The sequence below is a fragment of the Heterocephalus glaber genome, unplaced genomic scaffold (genome assembly GCF_053883595.1).
Source record: "Heterocephalus glaber isolate CG9 unplaced genomic scaffold, H.glaber_assembly_v1.0 deba00000546, whole genome shotgun sequence".
NCBI lineage: Eukaryota > Metazoa > Chordata > Mammalia > Rodentia > Bathyergidae > Heterocephalus > Heterocephalus glaber.
Genome location: NW_028258147.1, coordinates 38,103,777 through 38,121,737, shown reverse-complemented (window position 1 = coordinate 38,121,737; position 17,961 = coordinate 38,103,777). Strand labels below are relative to the sequence as shown.

General features: G+C 38.6%; 1 protein-coding gene and 1 pseudogene across 16 annotated transcripts in view; one reads left to right on the top strand and one right to left on the bottom strand.

Annotated features, from left to right (window-relative positions):
• Adam22 (ADAM metallopeptidase domain 22) overlaps nt 1-17,961 on the top strand; it is a 249,300-nt gene that overhangs the window by 90,180 nt on the left and 141,159 nt on the right. For all 16 annotated transcript variants that reach the window (XM_087204754.1, XM_087204746.1, XM_021242656.2 and 13 more), the window contains exon 4: nt 12,672-12,738. In XM_087204754.1, the coding sequence (XP_087060880.1) occupies nt 12,672-12,738 (67 nt within the window). The remainder of the gene's footprint in view (nt 1-12,671; nt 12,739-17,961) is intronic.
• LOC106010854 (complement factor H-like) lies at nt 6,710-9,571 on the bottom strand (annotated as a pseudogene).

The window sequence follows — 17,961 nt, the reverse complement described above, 5'->3', positions numbered from 1 at the left end:
ATGGTAAGAAGTAATATTGGTTTTGTATTTGGATATATGATTTTGGTGTTCAAAGCTGAATTCAAGAATATAAATTTGAAGGCCATCAGCATATAATTGTTATTTAGGAGAAAACATTAGATGCAATCACCAAGGTAGTGAGTGTGAAAAGAAGGAAGGATCAAGGAACTGAACCCTAGAGCTCTCCAATGTTTGAGGTTGGGAAGATGGGAAGAAATCAAAGGAAGCTGAGAAGAAGCAGAAAGAGGAGTAGAAGAGAAACAATATTTTACAAAATGCGGAACTTTTAAGTAGTTAGTGACCTTAATAAGAGCAGATTTGGTGAAGTGGTACAGTGAAAACCTGATTAGATAGGTTAAAAGATAGAGCAGAGAAAAGAAAGATACTGATTATAGGTATTCTTTCCAGTGGTTTTGATTAGTGGACAGAAGGGCATGTAGTAATAATTGGATAGGGAAATGATGTCCACAATTATTTCCCCTTTTTAAAGAAAATACAAATAGTTTATACAGTGATAGGAAAGATATAGTAGAAAGGGAGAATTTGATGATACAAGAGAGGGAAATATCCCTGGTGCCATGTCTCTGAGTAGGCAAAAAGGGATAGGCACGGTGCATGAACAGGGATTGTTGGGAGAGAATTGGCTTTGAGTAGTTACATGGACGGCTCATTCCTAGTTACAGAGAGAAGGCTGAAAGTGAGTGCAGATGCCGTTTGGTGTAGAGATATAGTAGTGGGGTTTTTTTCTGTAACTTATTTAAGTTTCTTTTTTCTCAGTGATACAGGAAGCAAAATCATCTTCTTAAATGGATGGGAAGGGGTAGATGTTGAAGATTTGAGGAGAGAGAAGACATGGAGTATATTGAAGCAGTGGGAGAGTGATTGTAGGAAAATGGGGACTAGCTATAGGCAGCTTTCATGGACCACTTGAAGTTAGTGTTCATCATGGTAAAGTGAGCACAGTTGGCAGAATGGTGTGCTGGTTTTCAGCTCCATTCAGTTGCCCTGAGTAGTCATGGAGAAGGAATAGTGTTAGTTTAGTCAGGGCAGTCTCACATGTTAGGTAATGGGTGGGGAGGTTTGCAAAGTAGTGAATTTTAAGACTGCATTCAGGCTGAGCAAGGAAGGGAGTAAAACCTGTAGGAAGTGAGCGACTGAAATGGTAGCAAGCTGAATGGGTTATGGGTTTTATTGGGGTTAAAGGATTGATATGGAGTGTTCAAGGAGAAAGCTAGAATGAATGGAGGTGGTCAGAAATGGAGAGGTTTGAAATTGAGAATATAGTAGGCCGAAAGGGAAAGGATGGCCATGGTTTTATGGGTGGATAAGATGGAAAAGGTCATTGGATGAAATGAGGCCAAGATTCTGGGAAGTCAGAATTGGAAAGGTCACCTAAGCAGATATCAAAATCACCAGTAAGAGTGATGTTGGTGAACACGATCATAAACCAGGAACTAAAACTTTCAGAGAATGAGGGAAAGTGACTGGAAGTCAGTGTCTACAAGGAGGGATGATAGGTGATACTGTTTATGGCACAGGATACAAAGTGGGGTGATTTTTTGGTGGAATGAAGGAAAACAGCACAACATAGCAATGATACGCAAAAGGTCCCCTCTCTATCACCAGACTTCCATTAGAAAGGATGTGCAGCCCCCACTTAATGGAGCTATAGGGAAAACTGTTTATAGGGAAAAGCTGATTTCAGAGTAAGACAGTGAAGAGAATAGTCCAAGAAGAGGTTGGAGATACAGTAAAGGATGGATTTTGCTAATGGCTATGTGCAGTTTCAGAAGGCATCATCAAGGTATTTTGAGATGCTGAACTGTGGAAGGGCACAAAGACATACAGAGATTGGAGAGCTAGTGCTAAGTGGTGACTTGGAAGTCTGAGCTTTTGAAGGTGGTAGATGTAAACTAAGATAAAGGGCCTGATTAGTATTGATTTTAAAGCAGACAGACAAAAATGAGGCTGTGAGTGTTGGTGGCAGGTAGATGGTAAGTGATCTTTTGCCAGGAAGAGGTAGAATTTGGGACATCCCCCCACTTGCTCAAGGGGTCATCCAGGTTGAGTTGGGAACAGTTTTACTTTGAGCCCTTGGCTGTTTGCGATTTCTGATGATGGAGTCTTGTCAAGGGATATGGTCTTGCTTCTAGAATATGAATGTAGAGAGCGAGGAAATAGGAAGGTAAAGATTAGGCAGTTGACAGTGCGTAGAAGTTTGAGGCTAGTTCTAGCTTGATGAGTCTAATTTTCAAGTAATTAATATTATGAAAATTGTAATCTTCAATGAATATAATTTATGTGAACTACACCCAAAAATTCAATTTAAAAAAAATACCCCAAATCTTTCATTTCTAGACACTCATAGGAAATCTAGGTAATTTTGAAGTTAATCCTTAATTTCACTGTGTTGGAGAGGAGAATGTTTCCCTCTGTTGAATACCTGCTGTGCATTTCACCCAGACCTCTTTTAATTGCTTTGCTGTTCTCTATTCTCCAATATCCTTGACTTTCAAAGTCTAATCAGAGTTACACCGATCAGAATATCCCACACACAGTTATATGCTAATAGAATTTACTATACTGTTTGTCAGCTGTTAATTTGATTATGCTTTTATGGTCTGGTGACTTTTTATATCAGAATACAATTAGGATATTCTGATTTGGTAGGTTTAGTGCTGCACAGCCTTTTCTGTTTTTCTTTTCTCTTCTCTTTTCTTCTCTTTTCTGTCTTTCTTTTTTTTTAATCTTGTGACTCTACTACAAAGCCAGGATTGGAAACCTTTGTTTTATTGGAATAAGGAGCTTATAAATAAGAGCTGAACTTAATGGTAGCACCCCTCTCAGCTTCCACCTATACACTTTTTTGTCGAGTGCCCTAGTCCTAACATGTACACTGGAAGGTTTCTGATAATTTTCATTAGATTATGACTTACTCAGTAGACCATAACTAAAATAGTGTTACCTTTTAGTCCAAAGATGTACAAAAAATTCCTTGAACGAGCATAAGCAGGAAAGGAATTTTCATGTTACAGATTGAAAAGTAATGAAACTTTCCTCCAAAAAGTGCCTCACAGCTCCTGCCTGGCAAGTGCGAGGTCCTGAGTTCGATCTCCTGTACCAAAAACAAAAAGAAAAAGAAAAAAACCAAAAAAGTATATTGTGGATAAGATTTTAATTCTCTTTTCGAGTTTCGATTTAATTAAGTTTAAACAAATTAGGAATTTTAAATAGTGGTTATTACATGCCGAAGAAGTAGATAATGGCTTTGGCACAAAACAAAGCTAAAGAATGGATGGTTAATTCTAACTGGTTTAAAGATCTAAGGACTTTTATCTATTTTATGTAGTGAGGATTCTCAACAAGATATTACTTTCCCAAAAGAATCTGAAAAGTTTATTCTTGGTTATAGAAAGTAAGAAAATAAAGGAGAAAGATGAATTGGTATGGACTAGGGGTAAAGATGTATCCAGTGGAGATAATGAGAAGAGTATTTTCTTTAAAAATTTTTCTGAATTTATAATTACTTATTCCTTTTAAATAAAATGATGAAATTAGGATTTTTAAAGCTTCCATTTTCTGAGTTCTTTTCTTCTGATAAACTTCACAACTAAAATGTCCAATAAATCTTTGATTAGGAGAATCGTCTAAGGAAAACACAATGTTAATCATGCAATTTAACAGTCATTGAGTGTTAAAATACAAAGGCATAATCATCCTGTTGCCTTGCATATTGTTATTTTACACAATTCTGTTTTTTGTTGTTTTTTTTTGAAACAGGGTCTCATTACATAATTCATTCTGGCCTTGAACTCACTGGGTAGTCCAGGCTGGCTTTGAACTTTTGGCAATCCTCCCAGGTGTGCATCACCACACCCAGCTATTTTACACAGCCCTGTAGGTTAACTATGCAGACACCTTTATGTAGTATCAACTAGGGCACTGTTGTGCCTGGAAGATCCAAAATTGTTCCAAGGTTGGAAATTGGTACCAGCTTGATTGGATATTTGAATGTATTGTCAGCTAGAAAATGTTTCTCCTCCACACGAATGTGGATGGAGTTGTTTTAGCTTCCAAACTGCATGATCGTTATCAAAAAAGGAGAGTTCCACATGTGTGAAGTGGAGGCTGCAGATCTTAGATGTTGCATGGTATTGTTTCTGCCTTGTTATGTGAAGTTCGTCTTAGGTTCAAGCAGAGGAGAAATGATTCTGCACTTTGCTAGGAGAGGAGTGACAACGAATGTATAGCCATTCTTTTTTTTTTTGGTACTGGGGATCGAACTCAGGTCCTTGAGCTTGCGCAGTGTATAGCCATTCTTAATCATCCACAATCCATCCTTTGGCCACAGTTTATTTACATTCATCACATGTGCAAAATACACTGAATTCTTCCAGAATGACCCCTGAAAAATCTCATTTTATTAGCAGGGATCTACAACCTGTGGCCAGGACATTCCTGGCTTGCCTGGACTGCATTGAGTGAAGAGGAATTGTCTTGGGCTGCATATAAAATATATAATATAGTTAATGTATATAAATTAAAAAATCTTTTTTTAAAAATGTAAGTTTTTAGTAGGCATGTTCAACCAGTGGCTCACAGGTTGGACTCACCTACATTATAGCATCAGAAGAAAAGAGTTCAGGTTTTCATTATCTGAATCAGGTCCAAATGTGAATGAAGGCTTCTTGAGGGGGAGGGTTACAGATCTTGGGACTAAAAAGTTAATCTGTTTCACACACTTATGATACAGGGGGATAAGGACAGGTGACTGCAGAAAACAGTCCTGTTCAACAAGAGTGGAAATAGGTGTTACCAAGCAATCCTTAGCCCTTAGATCCTGGTGTTGAGACAGGGGTGTCACTCATTGGATTTAGCTTGTTAATCAAAACAACTCCACAGATCTTTCTGAGAGACCCCACTCTACTCTGAACTGTGAGTTAAGGTCCTGTGGAATACACAATGCCCTGAAGATTCTTAATAGCCTTTGGTTTGAGCGAGAATGTGAGTCCTATCTTGCAACACAATAGCATCAAGCACAGCTTAGAAAATAACAATTGTGGTAGTTACTAATCTATCACCTTTAACTGTATGAATTAAATCAAAATCAAGGACCAGCACAAAATATGTTTATAGTGAATAAACTCTACAATATAGCAACTTTACCCTTCAGGATGGGGAGTTAGAAGGAGTTGGGGAAGGAGGGATAGATAGGTAGAAGGATAGGGAAAGGTTAGCAGTGAGGCCAGAGGAAGAGGAAGATCATGCAAACTGTAGGAAACTGTTGAAGACAAGAGGAAAAGACAGAATGAAAGAACAAAGATGAGAACAGAACAACTTAACAGCAGTAGGGAGGCTAGAAATTGAATTTACTTTCCTTTAAAACTAATGACAATTGAGAGAAGGAAAAAAAGAAGAAAAGAAAAAGAAAGAAGAAATCTGAATTAGGGCCAGAACAGGGACAAAAAGGGAGATGAAGAACAATGTGGGGCAGCAAGAGAATGAGAGAGTGAGAGAGTGAGAGAAAGAAAAGAGAAGGAAAAAGAAGAAAGAAAAAAAAGAAAAATTTGAAGAGTAGAAAAAAAAATAAAAATAGAGAAAAAATAATAATTTTGAGATTAACAAATAAAAAATGAAAATGAGCCTCCATCAGGGTATGTCTCTGCTGTCACAATAGACAACATGGGCAGCAGTGTGCAGACATAAGTCAGAGTCTCAGCAAGCCAGTCACAGATCCGTGAGATTCAGGCAGATTTCTGGCTGCAAGTCCCAAGCTGAGCTCCCTGTCCTCCTGCAGGGTTGAACTCTGCAAGGGTCTACTGCAGGTTCCAGCTGCCCATCCCGTGAAGATAGTCCAGGCTCTGATGGGAGGTGATGATCCCTCTAACTTACCAAGTACAGTATTCTGGTGTGCCTTTATTGCAGAGATTCTCTTCACTTTTCCAGTGGGCTTCAGTTTTCATCAAGGAGCCTGAGAGAGGCCCCCTTTCTGTTGTTCACTTCTACTCTATCTTCTGGAGCTCAGAACAATGGGGGCGCCCACTGGATTGGGGGGGTTGCTGGGCTGGGGTGGTGCTGCAGGCGCCTGCAAGGCTCAGATCGTCGCTCTGAGGCGGGGCCTACCTTGGGCTATTTCTTTTTTTTTTTTGCCTAATAAAAATTCTGGATAAAGCCATACAGTTTAATCATACCAATGGTTTTAACCATAATTATTATATTTTTTACAACTAGGATAATCCAGGTGACCATCGTGACACATTACACGAATTGGTTTCGAAGATGCAGGATGATACCCATATTTGCATACAAATTCAACTTCATCCCCTGATGTGGAATAAAGCTTCTGTCTTTCTCTCCGCTTGAACATTATATTATATTTTTCCATAATTTCTTCTGATATTATACATGCATTTAAGCATTTGGGTGGTTCGGACCATTCTCCATTTTTACATGTTACTTGGTGGTTACCCTGAAGTTGATACAAGTTCTGGCACTGATATTCAACAGATGAGTGCGGGGCATATACTGGTAATGGGAATGAAGTAATGTCTCCATTGTCGATAGGCAGGGAGGCCCACATTTTCATGTAGAATCTTTACATTGAGCTGGTTCTGTTCAGGTTCCATTTAGACACATCACTTCTGCTCCAAAGATTTCAAAAGATTTGTTACGTTCATACTGTACTCTTTCACCAGACAGATACTTAGTCATCTGGCTTGATATTATAGTAGCATTTCTCACTATGGGTGGATTCACACAGGAATTATCTTTGCATTTTGGTTCTCCTATCCATTTACCATTAACACATGTCACAATATTGGAACCATCCAATTGGTAAGATCTTGGACATTTGTCACGTATTCTCCTGAACTATAAGATGCCTTTCTCTGTTCTATGAGTATGACACCTTCAAAGGTGTGCACATTAAAACAATCTGTTCTTATGCAGACTGGTGAGGTGGACCATTTTTTCCCCAAACATTTTATAAAATCAGGTCCATCAATTCCAAATCCTCCCAGACAGTTGTATATAACTTCTTCTCCATACTGATAACTTTCTAACTCTTGAGACACAAAAACCATAAGAAGTCGAAGGTGGAGGTTCACAATGGAGCCCGACACACTGGTGGCGAACTCCATTTTCCCACCTGACATGTTATCCCACCTTCTTCAGATAATAAGAAACCATTTTCACAAGTATAATTTAACTTAGTCCCATGTAGATTCAGCAGTTTCTTTCCTTTCTTCTGAAGATCTAGATGATTCAATAGTTCCATGGTTTATATGAGGTGGTTGAGGACATGCAATTTTCTCTACACAGTGTGGTAGTGACTGCCATTTTCCATCTTTCCGCACAATTTCATCTGAATTCTGAGTTGTATAATTTCCTTGGTAAAGAATAGATATTTTTTCTCCATTGTCATATTTCACCGTGGTTATCATATTTTGAGCTTTGGGGATCTGAGGTGGAGGTGGGCATGAGATTTTTTCTACTTTTTTACAAGAGGGTCAAGGATCCCATCTTCCATTTATGCAGATGGAGTGCTGAAGTTTTGGCTTTCCTCTGCATTTGTAGCTTATGTTAGAGTTACAGTGAAATTCACTCTTATCTGATTGACTTGCTTGATTTATAATTAAATTTGGTGGTTTACAATTCTTAAGTTGATCTGTTGCAACACACTCAGGAAGTTGGGTCCACGTTCTGCTAATACATGTGATTGCTCTGTGTCCAATCATTGTGAAGGTTTCGGTACAATTGAAGTCCACTGAATGTCCATGGTGATAGGGAGCCTCAGCAGCCAGGGCATAGCCATAGGCAAATTTGGGTATGCTTCCACATGTTCTTTCCTCCTCAATACATATTGGCAAGGTTGTCCACTCTCTGTCAACACACTGGATTTTATTTGGCCCCTTCAACAGAGATCTAGGATTGCATTTATATTCCACCACTTCATTGTGTCCAAACACTTGTTTCATTGCCTCAGTCACTTCCCCATTGAGGAGGTCAGGAGGTTGATCACACTACTGTACTTGATCTTTGCATTTGGGGACTTTAGGGGACCAACCAAAGTGGTAACACTGCACTGAATCCAGTCCAATTCTTTTTAATCCTGGTCAGCAGGAGAATTTCAACAAGTCCCCACCTGTATATTTTTCTTTCGTGGGAACAGCAACTACATACTTTTCTATTTTGGGAATTGTGCTTTCTTTTTAAGGGAGTGTGGTATGTGGAACCTTCAGCGCCCGACCCACAGAGGGAGGAGAATCAGAAAACCACCTTGGGCTATTTCTAACTTTCACAAGATGCTTAGAATTGCAGCAGCTGTGGGAGAAGCCAGTTATAGGACAAGCCAACAACCATACTGATTAATGGTAGAGCAGAAAGTTGAATACATCTTGGTCTTACTAGTTGTGCTGAGTCACCACATGGACTAACCCCAGAAGTGCCTTGAGGTGGGAAACTAGTATTAATATAGGAAACGTTATCAGGACTTACAAATATGATGTAAGGGAAACATTATGGTTCCCAACCTGTTATATATCTGATACACTGAGTTCATGTTCTCTAAAATCAAAGAATGAATTCTAGGAATAATGGAGGTTAAGAGTAGGAAATGTTTATTGAGAAGATAGCTCCTGAGAGACAGGATGGGTTGAATGGGTAGCTAAGGACCCCACTTTTTAGGGGAAGTTTTTTCCTTTTGGTACCAGAGATTGAACTCATAGGGGAAGATTTATAAAGCACAACCTCATGGGTACAACATGGGTTAAAGCTATCATCAGCCAATAAGGTTACAAGTGTAGTCACTTAGGTAATAGTGATCCAGTGGGGAAACAAGTCATGTAACAAGTGTGCATGGAGGTAACAAAAGACTTTTTCTAGGAAGTGATGGGTTCAGAGGTCTTGGCCACCCATCAGGGTGGCTGATGTCTATCTGGACTTCATCAGGCCGGGTATATAACTTATCTTGTCCTTTTGGGAAGTATATAGGGCTGGCCATTTTGTCTTTATCTTGAGGCCTTCCCTCTAACATATGTGTCTCTGGTCATGGATGTAATGTGTTTTAATTTTGTCCTGATTCTCTTGAGGGCCTAGCCCTCTCTGACTGCTTATAATATTCTACCTAACTTAGCTGCCTGTAATATTATGATACAGTGGCAGCTTCCAGGTGTGCTACCAGGTAAGTTATCCCAGAGCTGAGGGGACAGAAACCTCCACAGACCAGATTGGAGTCCTTACATTACAGTTTGCTACCAGTCTGATAGCAGTCACATAGCAAGAAGTGAGAGGAAAGAGATAAGTAGACTGGCACACTTAGGATAAGGTGTACGTGGGTGAGAGGCTGCATGTGGTTAACCTGGGGCACACAGGCTTGTGTATCCTGTTCCTCACTGCTGCATGTGCCTGCCCCACTGATGGTCTGCTTACAGGCCCTGATTTGAGGTTAGGCCAAGCCCCAGAGATGGCAGATGCCATGATTGAATGACCCCAACTTACTGTATCTGAAAGACACAGAATCAATATGCCTGGTTAGTAGCTGTAGCTTGCCAATTAGCCTGACAAACACCATGTGGGTTCTACTTGTGATTCTTGAACAGAGGACACATGGGGTAGGACTAAGTGTCAGCAGCACCCCCTCTCCCGCCCATTTAGCAATGTCTGGAAACATTTTTTGATTGTCATGCCTGGCATGTATAGGAAATGGGTAGAATCCAGGTATGCTGCTAAATATGATGTAATACATAAGATAATCTACTAAGACAAAGAATTATCTGGTCCAATATGTCAGTAGGGTCAAAGTTGAAAAGCCCTACATAGAGCCAGTGGGTGGTCAGTTAAATTAAGAACTCATGAATATTAATAGTAATTGCTTATATATATTTAATGTATCCTGGGGATAGGAATGGTGCAGCACTTGTCTAGAATCTGTGAGGCCCTGGGTTTGATTCCTAACATTGAAAAAACAAAAATCTGGGCCGGGGATTTAGCTCAGTGGTTTCGCCACCTGCTGTGCAAGTGCAAGGACCCGAGTTCGATCCCTGGGACCAAAAAACAACAAAAAAAGAAAAAACAAAAATGTATTGTGAATATATATATATATTTTTTTGGTACCAGGGATCAAACTCGGGACCTTGCGCTTGCGAGGCAGGTGCATGAACCACTGAGCTAAATCCCCGGCCCTCGTGCATATTTAATGTCTCTTATGTATTTAGTATATTGTGAACATTTATTACCTAGGTACTTCACGAATATTAGATACCTCTCAATGATCTATCCCTTTCTATATGTGTCCTTCTTATGAAGAATATCCTATTACTAGCTACTCATCTATACTTAAAGTGTGTGCGCCTAAATTGTAGAAACCTCAAATTTATTCATCTGACAGAACTGAATATTCTCAAATGCAAATTCATGTTACACTTGTCCTGGAATTTTTAGTAAGATGATAAATGTCTTGGTTGTTTAAGCCACCTTTAGTTGTGATTTCTGTGCTTGCAGATTAGTGCATTCTAGTGATTGCCACATAAAGTAAATAGGAAGGTGTATTTCAAGGCAGATGTAGCCTGGACATGGACCTAATTACAGTTTCCTCATTGGTCCTATAGGCATTGACACTGCAGCTTCCTGGTGCTTGCTTTAACATAATACTGATTTGAACATTCTGCTTGCATTTCAAGAAGCTGTAGGTCTGGGACATATCCTGATGGGTTCTGTGCTCAGAAATTCACTTTTTTATGATTGGGATGATTTTGGCTTGGTGACTGAGCATTTAAAAAAGAGTTTGTATAATAAAAAAATTATAATTTTCCCCCAAAATTTTTAGCTCAATGCCTATAAATACAGTAACATTAGGAATTTATACCTTCATGTATTTTTTACTTATTAATTAGTTTTATTTATATTGTACTGCTTTAAAAACTAGATTTTGGGGCCAAGGATTTAGCTCAGTGGTACTGTGCCTGTCTTGCAAGTGCAAGGTCCTGAATTCCAAACCCGGTACCAAAAAAACCAAAGAAAAACAAAAAAGATTCCTAGATTATGGAATGGTGTCTTGAAGTTTTTTTTCATATATGTGTAATTAAAGACAAGCATATTTAAGTTTATGTGAACATTTAAAATGAATAATCGATAATGCAATGCAAAATAGGAAGAAAAGGTCCAAAGGGGCAGGGGTAGTGGGAGGGGCAGGGGAAAGGAAAGAAGGGAAAGGAAAAATGATGAGAAATGGAAAAAATGGAAATAAAGTCTTTGTAAATAGGGAAGGGTGGAGGGGGTGAAGGGAGGGCTAGGAATGGGGAAAAAATAAGAACCAAGATGCATCATGTAAAGGTACAGTTCCCAATGAGAAATGTAATTGTGTTGTATACCTACAATGTACCAATAAAAGAATTTAATGAAAAAAACCAGAGGTAAATACTATGAAAGAGTAACACATAATCCAAAATAAAAATAAAAATAAAATAAAATGATGCAAGAAGTTTGTTGCTCTGAAGCGATTTCAAAAGGGAATTATTTTAAAATGCTGATGGTTTCTGACTTTTCCTTTCTTTTAGAATTCTTTTCCCCTGCCCCTTTGTTTGTGTTTGTGGTGCTGGAGAATGAATTTACTGCTTTGTACATGTCAGGCAAGCACTTTACCACATGGCTTCTTTCCTAGCCCTGCCTCAACCCCTTTTCTGTGATGCAAGCTAGTATTTTGTCAGATAAAAACACATAAAATAATAGTAAGGTAAGATAGGCAATTAATGGGCCTGGAATTTAGCTCAGTGGCACTGTGCCTGCCTGGCAAGCTCAAGGTCCTGAGTTCACTCCCCAGTACCAAGGGAAAAACAAAAAGATAGCCAATTAAACCTGGGATAAAAGACTAAAGAAAAAACCTTAAGAATAAAATACTGCTGGTAACTGTTGGTGCTGGATGATGGCTATGAAGATCACTATATTATCCTTTTTATTTTTTAACATGTTGGACTACAAGTTTGAGCCCAGCCTGGGCAAATTAATGGCTTAGCAAGACCCTGTCACAAAATAAAAAATAAAAAAGGGCTGGGAATGTAGCTCAGTGCACAGGCCCTAGATTCAATCTCCAGTACCACTAGGAAAAAAAAAAACCCAAAAGCAAAGTAACTGCTTTGAAGATAATGATACACAGTATGTTAACTATTGTTATTCATAATATTTTGTTATAAAATTTTGTGTTTTTTCATAAAATAAAAGAATGATGCATGCTGGTTGTAGTTTCTTAGAACTGATGACAGGATCAGGGCAGTCACCTCTGGCTGAGCAGTGTGATAACAGGTGGTGTGGTCATCTCATCTTGGCTCCTTTTAGAAATAGCTCAGTGGTTTTGCCTCCTGCTGTGCAAGCTCAAGGACCCGAGTTCGATCCCCGGTACCAAAAAAAGAAATATCCTCTTCCAAAATCTTGATTTGTTTTTCAAGGTTAAAATCTTGTTAAAATTGTGTGCAGCAGTGCCTGTTTGTAATCCCAGCAGCTCAGGAGGATGTAGCACTGGTATGACAAGCTCTAGGCTAGCTTGAGCAACTGAGACCCAGCCTCAATAAAAAAAAAGAAAGCAAGATAGTGAAAGCAAGACTGTATAGACTTGATTCCAGTTTTCAAGTGTTTCATATTGTCAGGGTCCTCTTTAATCTTCATTTTTGTTGTTGCAGTGACTTGCTGTCCTCTGGGTACATAGAGAGACACATTGAACGTGGAGGGAAGATTGTGGAGGTTAAAGTAAGTGAAATTTTCCTTCCTTCTTTTCAGGGAAACTTTGAGAGTCTTCTAAATGTGACTGATCATGAGATTGTTTTTTAGTAATACTCTTAATTTGCAGTGTTGAGGGGTAGTCGTTGTAGTTGCTTCTGCTGTTTTGTAGTACTGGGGATTGGAACCAGGGCCTGGCACACGCTGGTCGTTGCTTCATCACTGAACTATACACCCAGCCCTTTTTATTCTTCGACAGTGCAGTTGCCCAGGACAGCCTCAGACTTGAGCTATTCCTGGCTCAGTCTCCAGGCATGCCTCATCATGCACAGCTTAGTTTGAGGTTTTTCAAATATTTAATGAATAAGAAATTTTATTACCCACTTGTGAAAAAAATTTACTCTTAGTTATCAGAAAAAGAATTATTAGCACATGATAGGAATTACTGGGCTCCCATCTTGTCGAAATGATAAAGGTGCTGTACAATTGATATAGCCCAAAGTAGTTCTTTTTTAGATAATGCCCCAGAAAATACTTTTTGAAATCTGCCTTTGGTTAACATTGAGAACCAAAATGTGAAATGTTGGGTCCAGGGCAGGGTCCAGGATAGCTTTGTACTCATGTGTGAAAGGCTTTCCCCTGGTAAAATGTAAAATGATTAAATTGATGGGGGCATCTTTCGGAGTTTAAAATACCTGAGGACAGGAATCTCAGGATATTGGCTATCATAGGTAATTGCTGAAAACATAAGCACGCAAATAAAAATCTCCTTCATCTACAGGCACAAGAATGTGTTTTTCCCCAACCCGGTGATGATGTAATCCTTGGGCATATGAGATCAGAAGCACCTGTGTGGCACTTTTTTTCTGTTCATTGTTTAATGTACTGAGTTTTGGTCAGCTGCATATTTCTTTTGAATAATGTCCAGATTATTCTGTCTTTTTTGAATTAAAATGCCGCTTGTTAATAGCTGTTTTCTTTTTCCGATTACAAATTTGATTGATACTTGCTTTGGAAAAAATGTAAGCAAACTATAACAGAAATGGAAAATCACTCTTAAACTCATTACCAAGAGAGAAACTTTGTTTTCATTTTCTGTGTTTTCTTGTCTTCTAATATATGTACATTTTCTACATCATGCCATATATGCCTACAGTATATCTTGCTTTGTTTTGTGACATATCGTGAACATTTTCCTGAGCTGTTTTCCCATAAATCTTATGTTCATCATTTTCTATTTACATATAGTACTATAAAGTTTTTATTTATAGTTAAACTGTTACCAGTAATCATACTAAATTATATTGTCGAATTCAAATTATAGCCTAAGATAGTAGGGTGTTTCAGTTATTATATACATTAAGTAAAAATAAAGATTTTTTTTTGGCAGTGATGGAGGTCATACCCTGGGCCTCATGCATTCCAAGCAAGTGGTCTGTCCCTGAGTGTGCCTCCAGCCTAAGAAAGCTATTTATTGTGGAAAATTTTAAACATGTTAAAAAATAAAAAGGATAATAGAGCCATCTTCTTCATAGCCATCATCCAGCACCAGCAGTTACCAGCAGTATGACAGTTGTGTATGGAGTATTTTAGAGCAAATTTAGACACAAGGATGTTTTGACAGTAAATAGATCTGTATGTGCAGGTTGACTGTCCCTCATCTAAAATGCTTGGGAACCAGATGTGTTTCAGATTTCAGACTGTTTTGGATTTTGGAATATTTACATAAACTTTACCAGTTGATCAACCTTAATTTGCAGTGTTCCAAAATGTGAAACTTTTTGAGCATTTTGTTGACAATGAAGAAATTTTGGATTGTGGAGTTTAAGATCGGAGATGCTCAACTTGTACTCTCTGTATATCTTTAACTGGTAAAGATTTAAAAATAAAATCTTAAGTTTTACAAGTGACCTACATGAAATAGTCATACTAGTCCTTCCAGAAAATTATGCAAACTTAAGACTGATTGATTTCTATCCTGCAGAAGAGGATACAAACATTCTTCTAAGTTGGACATAGGAGAATGGAGTTATTTTGCTTTTAGGTGGCAAAAAAATTACCTTGCTGGATTCTCCAGCTCCTTTCATTTTCATCCTTGCTAATGTGATTTCACTGCTCTAATTTGTATGATAATGGTTTCCTGAGTGCAGAGTATCTTTTATTTCTTTGTTAAAGAGGGGAGGAAACAGGCAGCCCTCTGTCATTTCCCTCTTTGCCTGGGAAGGGAAGATGGAACACGGATATGCACATACAGGGTAGACCTAGCGAGCAGCTCTCAGCCCTCCCTCCAGCAATGTCCCTGTTAGGGTTTGGGTTGAGAATGTCCCTGAAAGCCTCCTGCACTTCTAGGGTAGGCTTCTGGAAGGTGATGCATCATGGAGGTTGGGGGAGAGCTGCACTGCTGTTCGGATGCAGAGTCTGGTTGGAAGAGTCAGGTTCTGGGAGCAAGAGCCAGAAGGGTCCATGTCCCACCCCAACTCCTTCCCTCTGCTTTCTGTTTCCTACCTCCATGGCATGAACAGCCTCCTGCTGGTCCTTTCCACCATGCCCTTCTTGCCTTGGAGCCAGCTGACGAAGAACTGAAAACATGAGCCGAAGTAAACCTTTTCTCCTTTAAGTTCCTGGGTTCGGGTATTTTGTCTCAGTGATCAAGAAGATGAGTAAGATAATCCCTTTTTGGGAAACTGGTTCTTAATCAGCGAAGTGTAGGACACTCTGTAATGTTCAGTGAATATAAGTAAAACCTTGGTTTGCGAGTATAATTCATTTGGGAAACATGCTTGTAATCCAAAACACTTGTTTATCAAAGCAAATTTCCCCATAAGAAATAATGAAAACTCAGATGATTCTTTCCACAACCGTGTGTGTGTGTGTGTGTGTGTGTGTGTGTGTGTGTGTGTATATATATATATATGTATATGTATATATGTATATATATATGATTACAATACTGTAATATAATACAGAATAATAAAGAAAATACAAAATATAAAGAAAAATAAACAGTTTAACCTCCATTTGAACTTCATGGCTATTGTGAGGGAGATGAGAGGAGGGTTATTGTATAGGACAACTTTCACTATCACTATTGGAATCTCTGCTCTCTTGGCTCAATGGATTCTATCTATCTACCTTTCTCTCTCTTTCCTAGGCTGGCCTTGAACTAGTGGTTTATCCTCCTGCCTCAGCTTCCCAGTGCTGGGATTATAGGTGTGTGCCACCATGCCAAGCTGGAATCGTTTTCTTTTTGTGCATCTTTAACAAGGAATCTATCCAATGACATTTGCTTTTGCTTCCTTTTAAGGATTTTGTAGAAATGTGATGTTGCATTGTCCTTAAACAAATTCATCACTCACAGTGCTACAGCCTTATTTCGGTGGTGCTTTTATATGAAATTTTGTATTGTTTCCCACGTTTTACACATCTCCCTAATCTCATTTGAAATGAGGGGTTCCTCTTTTTCTGTTTCTCTGCAGATGAGATCTCTTCCATAACCTCTTGCCGTTGGGACATGATCACCCACAATCCCACAGAGAGAGAGAGAGAGAGAGAGAGAACGAGCCAGCCATTGGCTCAGTTGTGATCCTGTGACATTTGGCATCACATACTACTTGTATTGAAAGACATAGCTTATTTGTCAAGTTAAATTTATTAGAAATGTTTGCTCGTCTTGCAGAACACTCATGGAATGAATTACTCATAATCCAAAGTTTTACTGCATTGAATAACACAAATCACAAAATTTACCGTACAATCTGCTGATTTTCCAGCCTCCAAATTACTTTTTTTTTTTTTGTTGGTGCTTTTCCTAATCCTTATCAAATGCTAAATCCAAGCTTCATGTAAACTCTAGGGCCAGAGGATGTTTCTGTCTTTAGAAGACCACTTTGGCTAGTTGTGGTGGCACATGTCTATAAATCTCAGCATTTGAGAGGCTGAGGCAGGAGGATTGTGAATTCGAGGACAGCATGGACTACATAGTGAAACCTTGTCTAAAAAAACAAAAACAAAACAAACACACAAAGTCACTTTGATCCCACTCATAACATCCATGTTTCTGGTCCATTTAAAAATGTAATTCAAAATCCTTGGCTGGGTCCCTTTCCTCCAGATTTTTCAAGTGCTAAATCCCACTCATAAAACCCAAAGTCAGAAGTCAGTTATTTTCATTCTGATTCTCTTGTGTCTTGCTCTCTGTTCTTAGTTCTTTGGGATGTTTTATTTTGTGTAGAATCTGTTAGGGATCTCTTTTCTTTATTAACCACTCAGAATTCTTCTATGCTTTTCTTTTCACTATTTGTTATAAGTAAAATTCTAGCATTTCATACTTTTTTTTCTTTTAAAAAAAGAATGTCTTAAATTTTTCTACTTTTCTCTCAGCTACTATATGTATTAGTTTGCTATGGTTGCTATAACAAAACAAGAGCAATGTATTCCCAGCCTGGAGGCCAGAAGTCTGAGGTGGAGGTGTCCTGGGGGCTGGTTTCTTCTGACAGCCTGCATGCTCCGTTGCTCTTCTGTCTTCACGTGGTGTTCCTGTGGTGCATTTCTGCATCCTAAATTCTTCTGGTGAGGATACCAGCTTGAGTAGATTAGAACATACGCCATGGCTTTCTTTTAATTTAATTGCCTCTTTAAAAACTCTGTCTGCAAATACTGTTACAGTTTTGAGATATTGGGGTTAAGATACAATTTAGCTTGTAGTACCTTCCTTAAGAATCCTATGAGGAGTTTTTGTGTTTGTTTTTTAAAATTAGAATATCTCTTGGGGCTGAGACAAATGTAAAGGTACATGAAATTGAAGCTAAACTCTGTACAGACTTTCTTTTGTGTGTGGTTATCACAAGCATGGTTATACATAGCTTGAAGGGATGAAATTACAATCAGAATAATTATACTAAATTTAAATAAAGACCAAAGACAAGTCCATTTAAAAGGCCCTGCTGAACTATCGTAGAACTTTTAATTCTGAAAATTCAGGTGCAATGCATTTCATTTAAAGGTTTGAATGTGAATGTGGGAATGGGGAATATATTTGTGTGAAAAAATACAAAATAATCACTTTAGTGAATCTTTTAGATTCTAGTTTTATTTTTAAAATATTTTAAACTTTAAAATATAACACTGGCAAAGAAATTGACATACAACAATGCATGGGTTGATCAGTCACTGCACACCAAAGCCCCACAGCCCTGCCCACCCACGTGTTGGAGCTTGGCTAGCCCTTCTCAGGCTTCGTCTTGCCCGAAACTC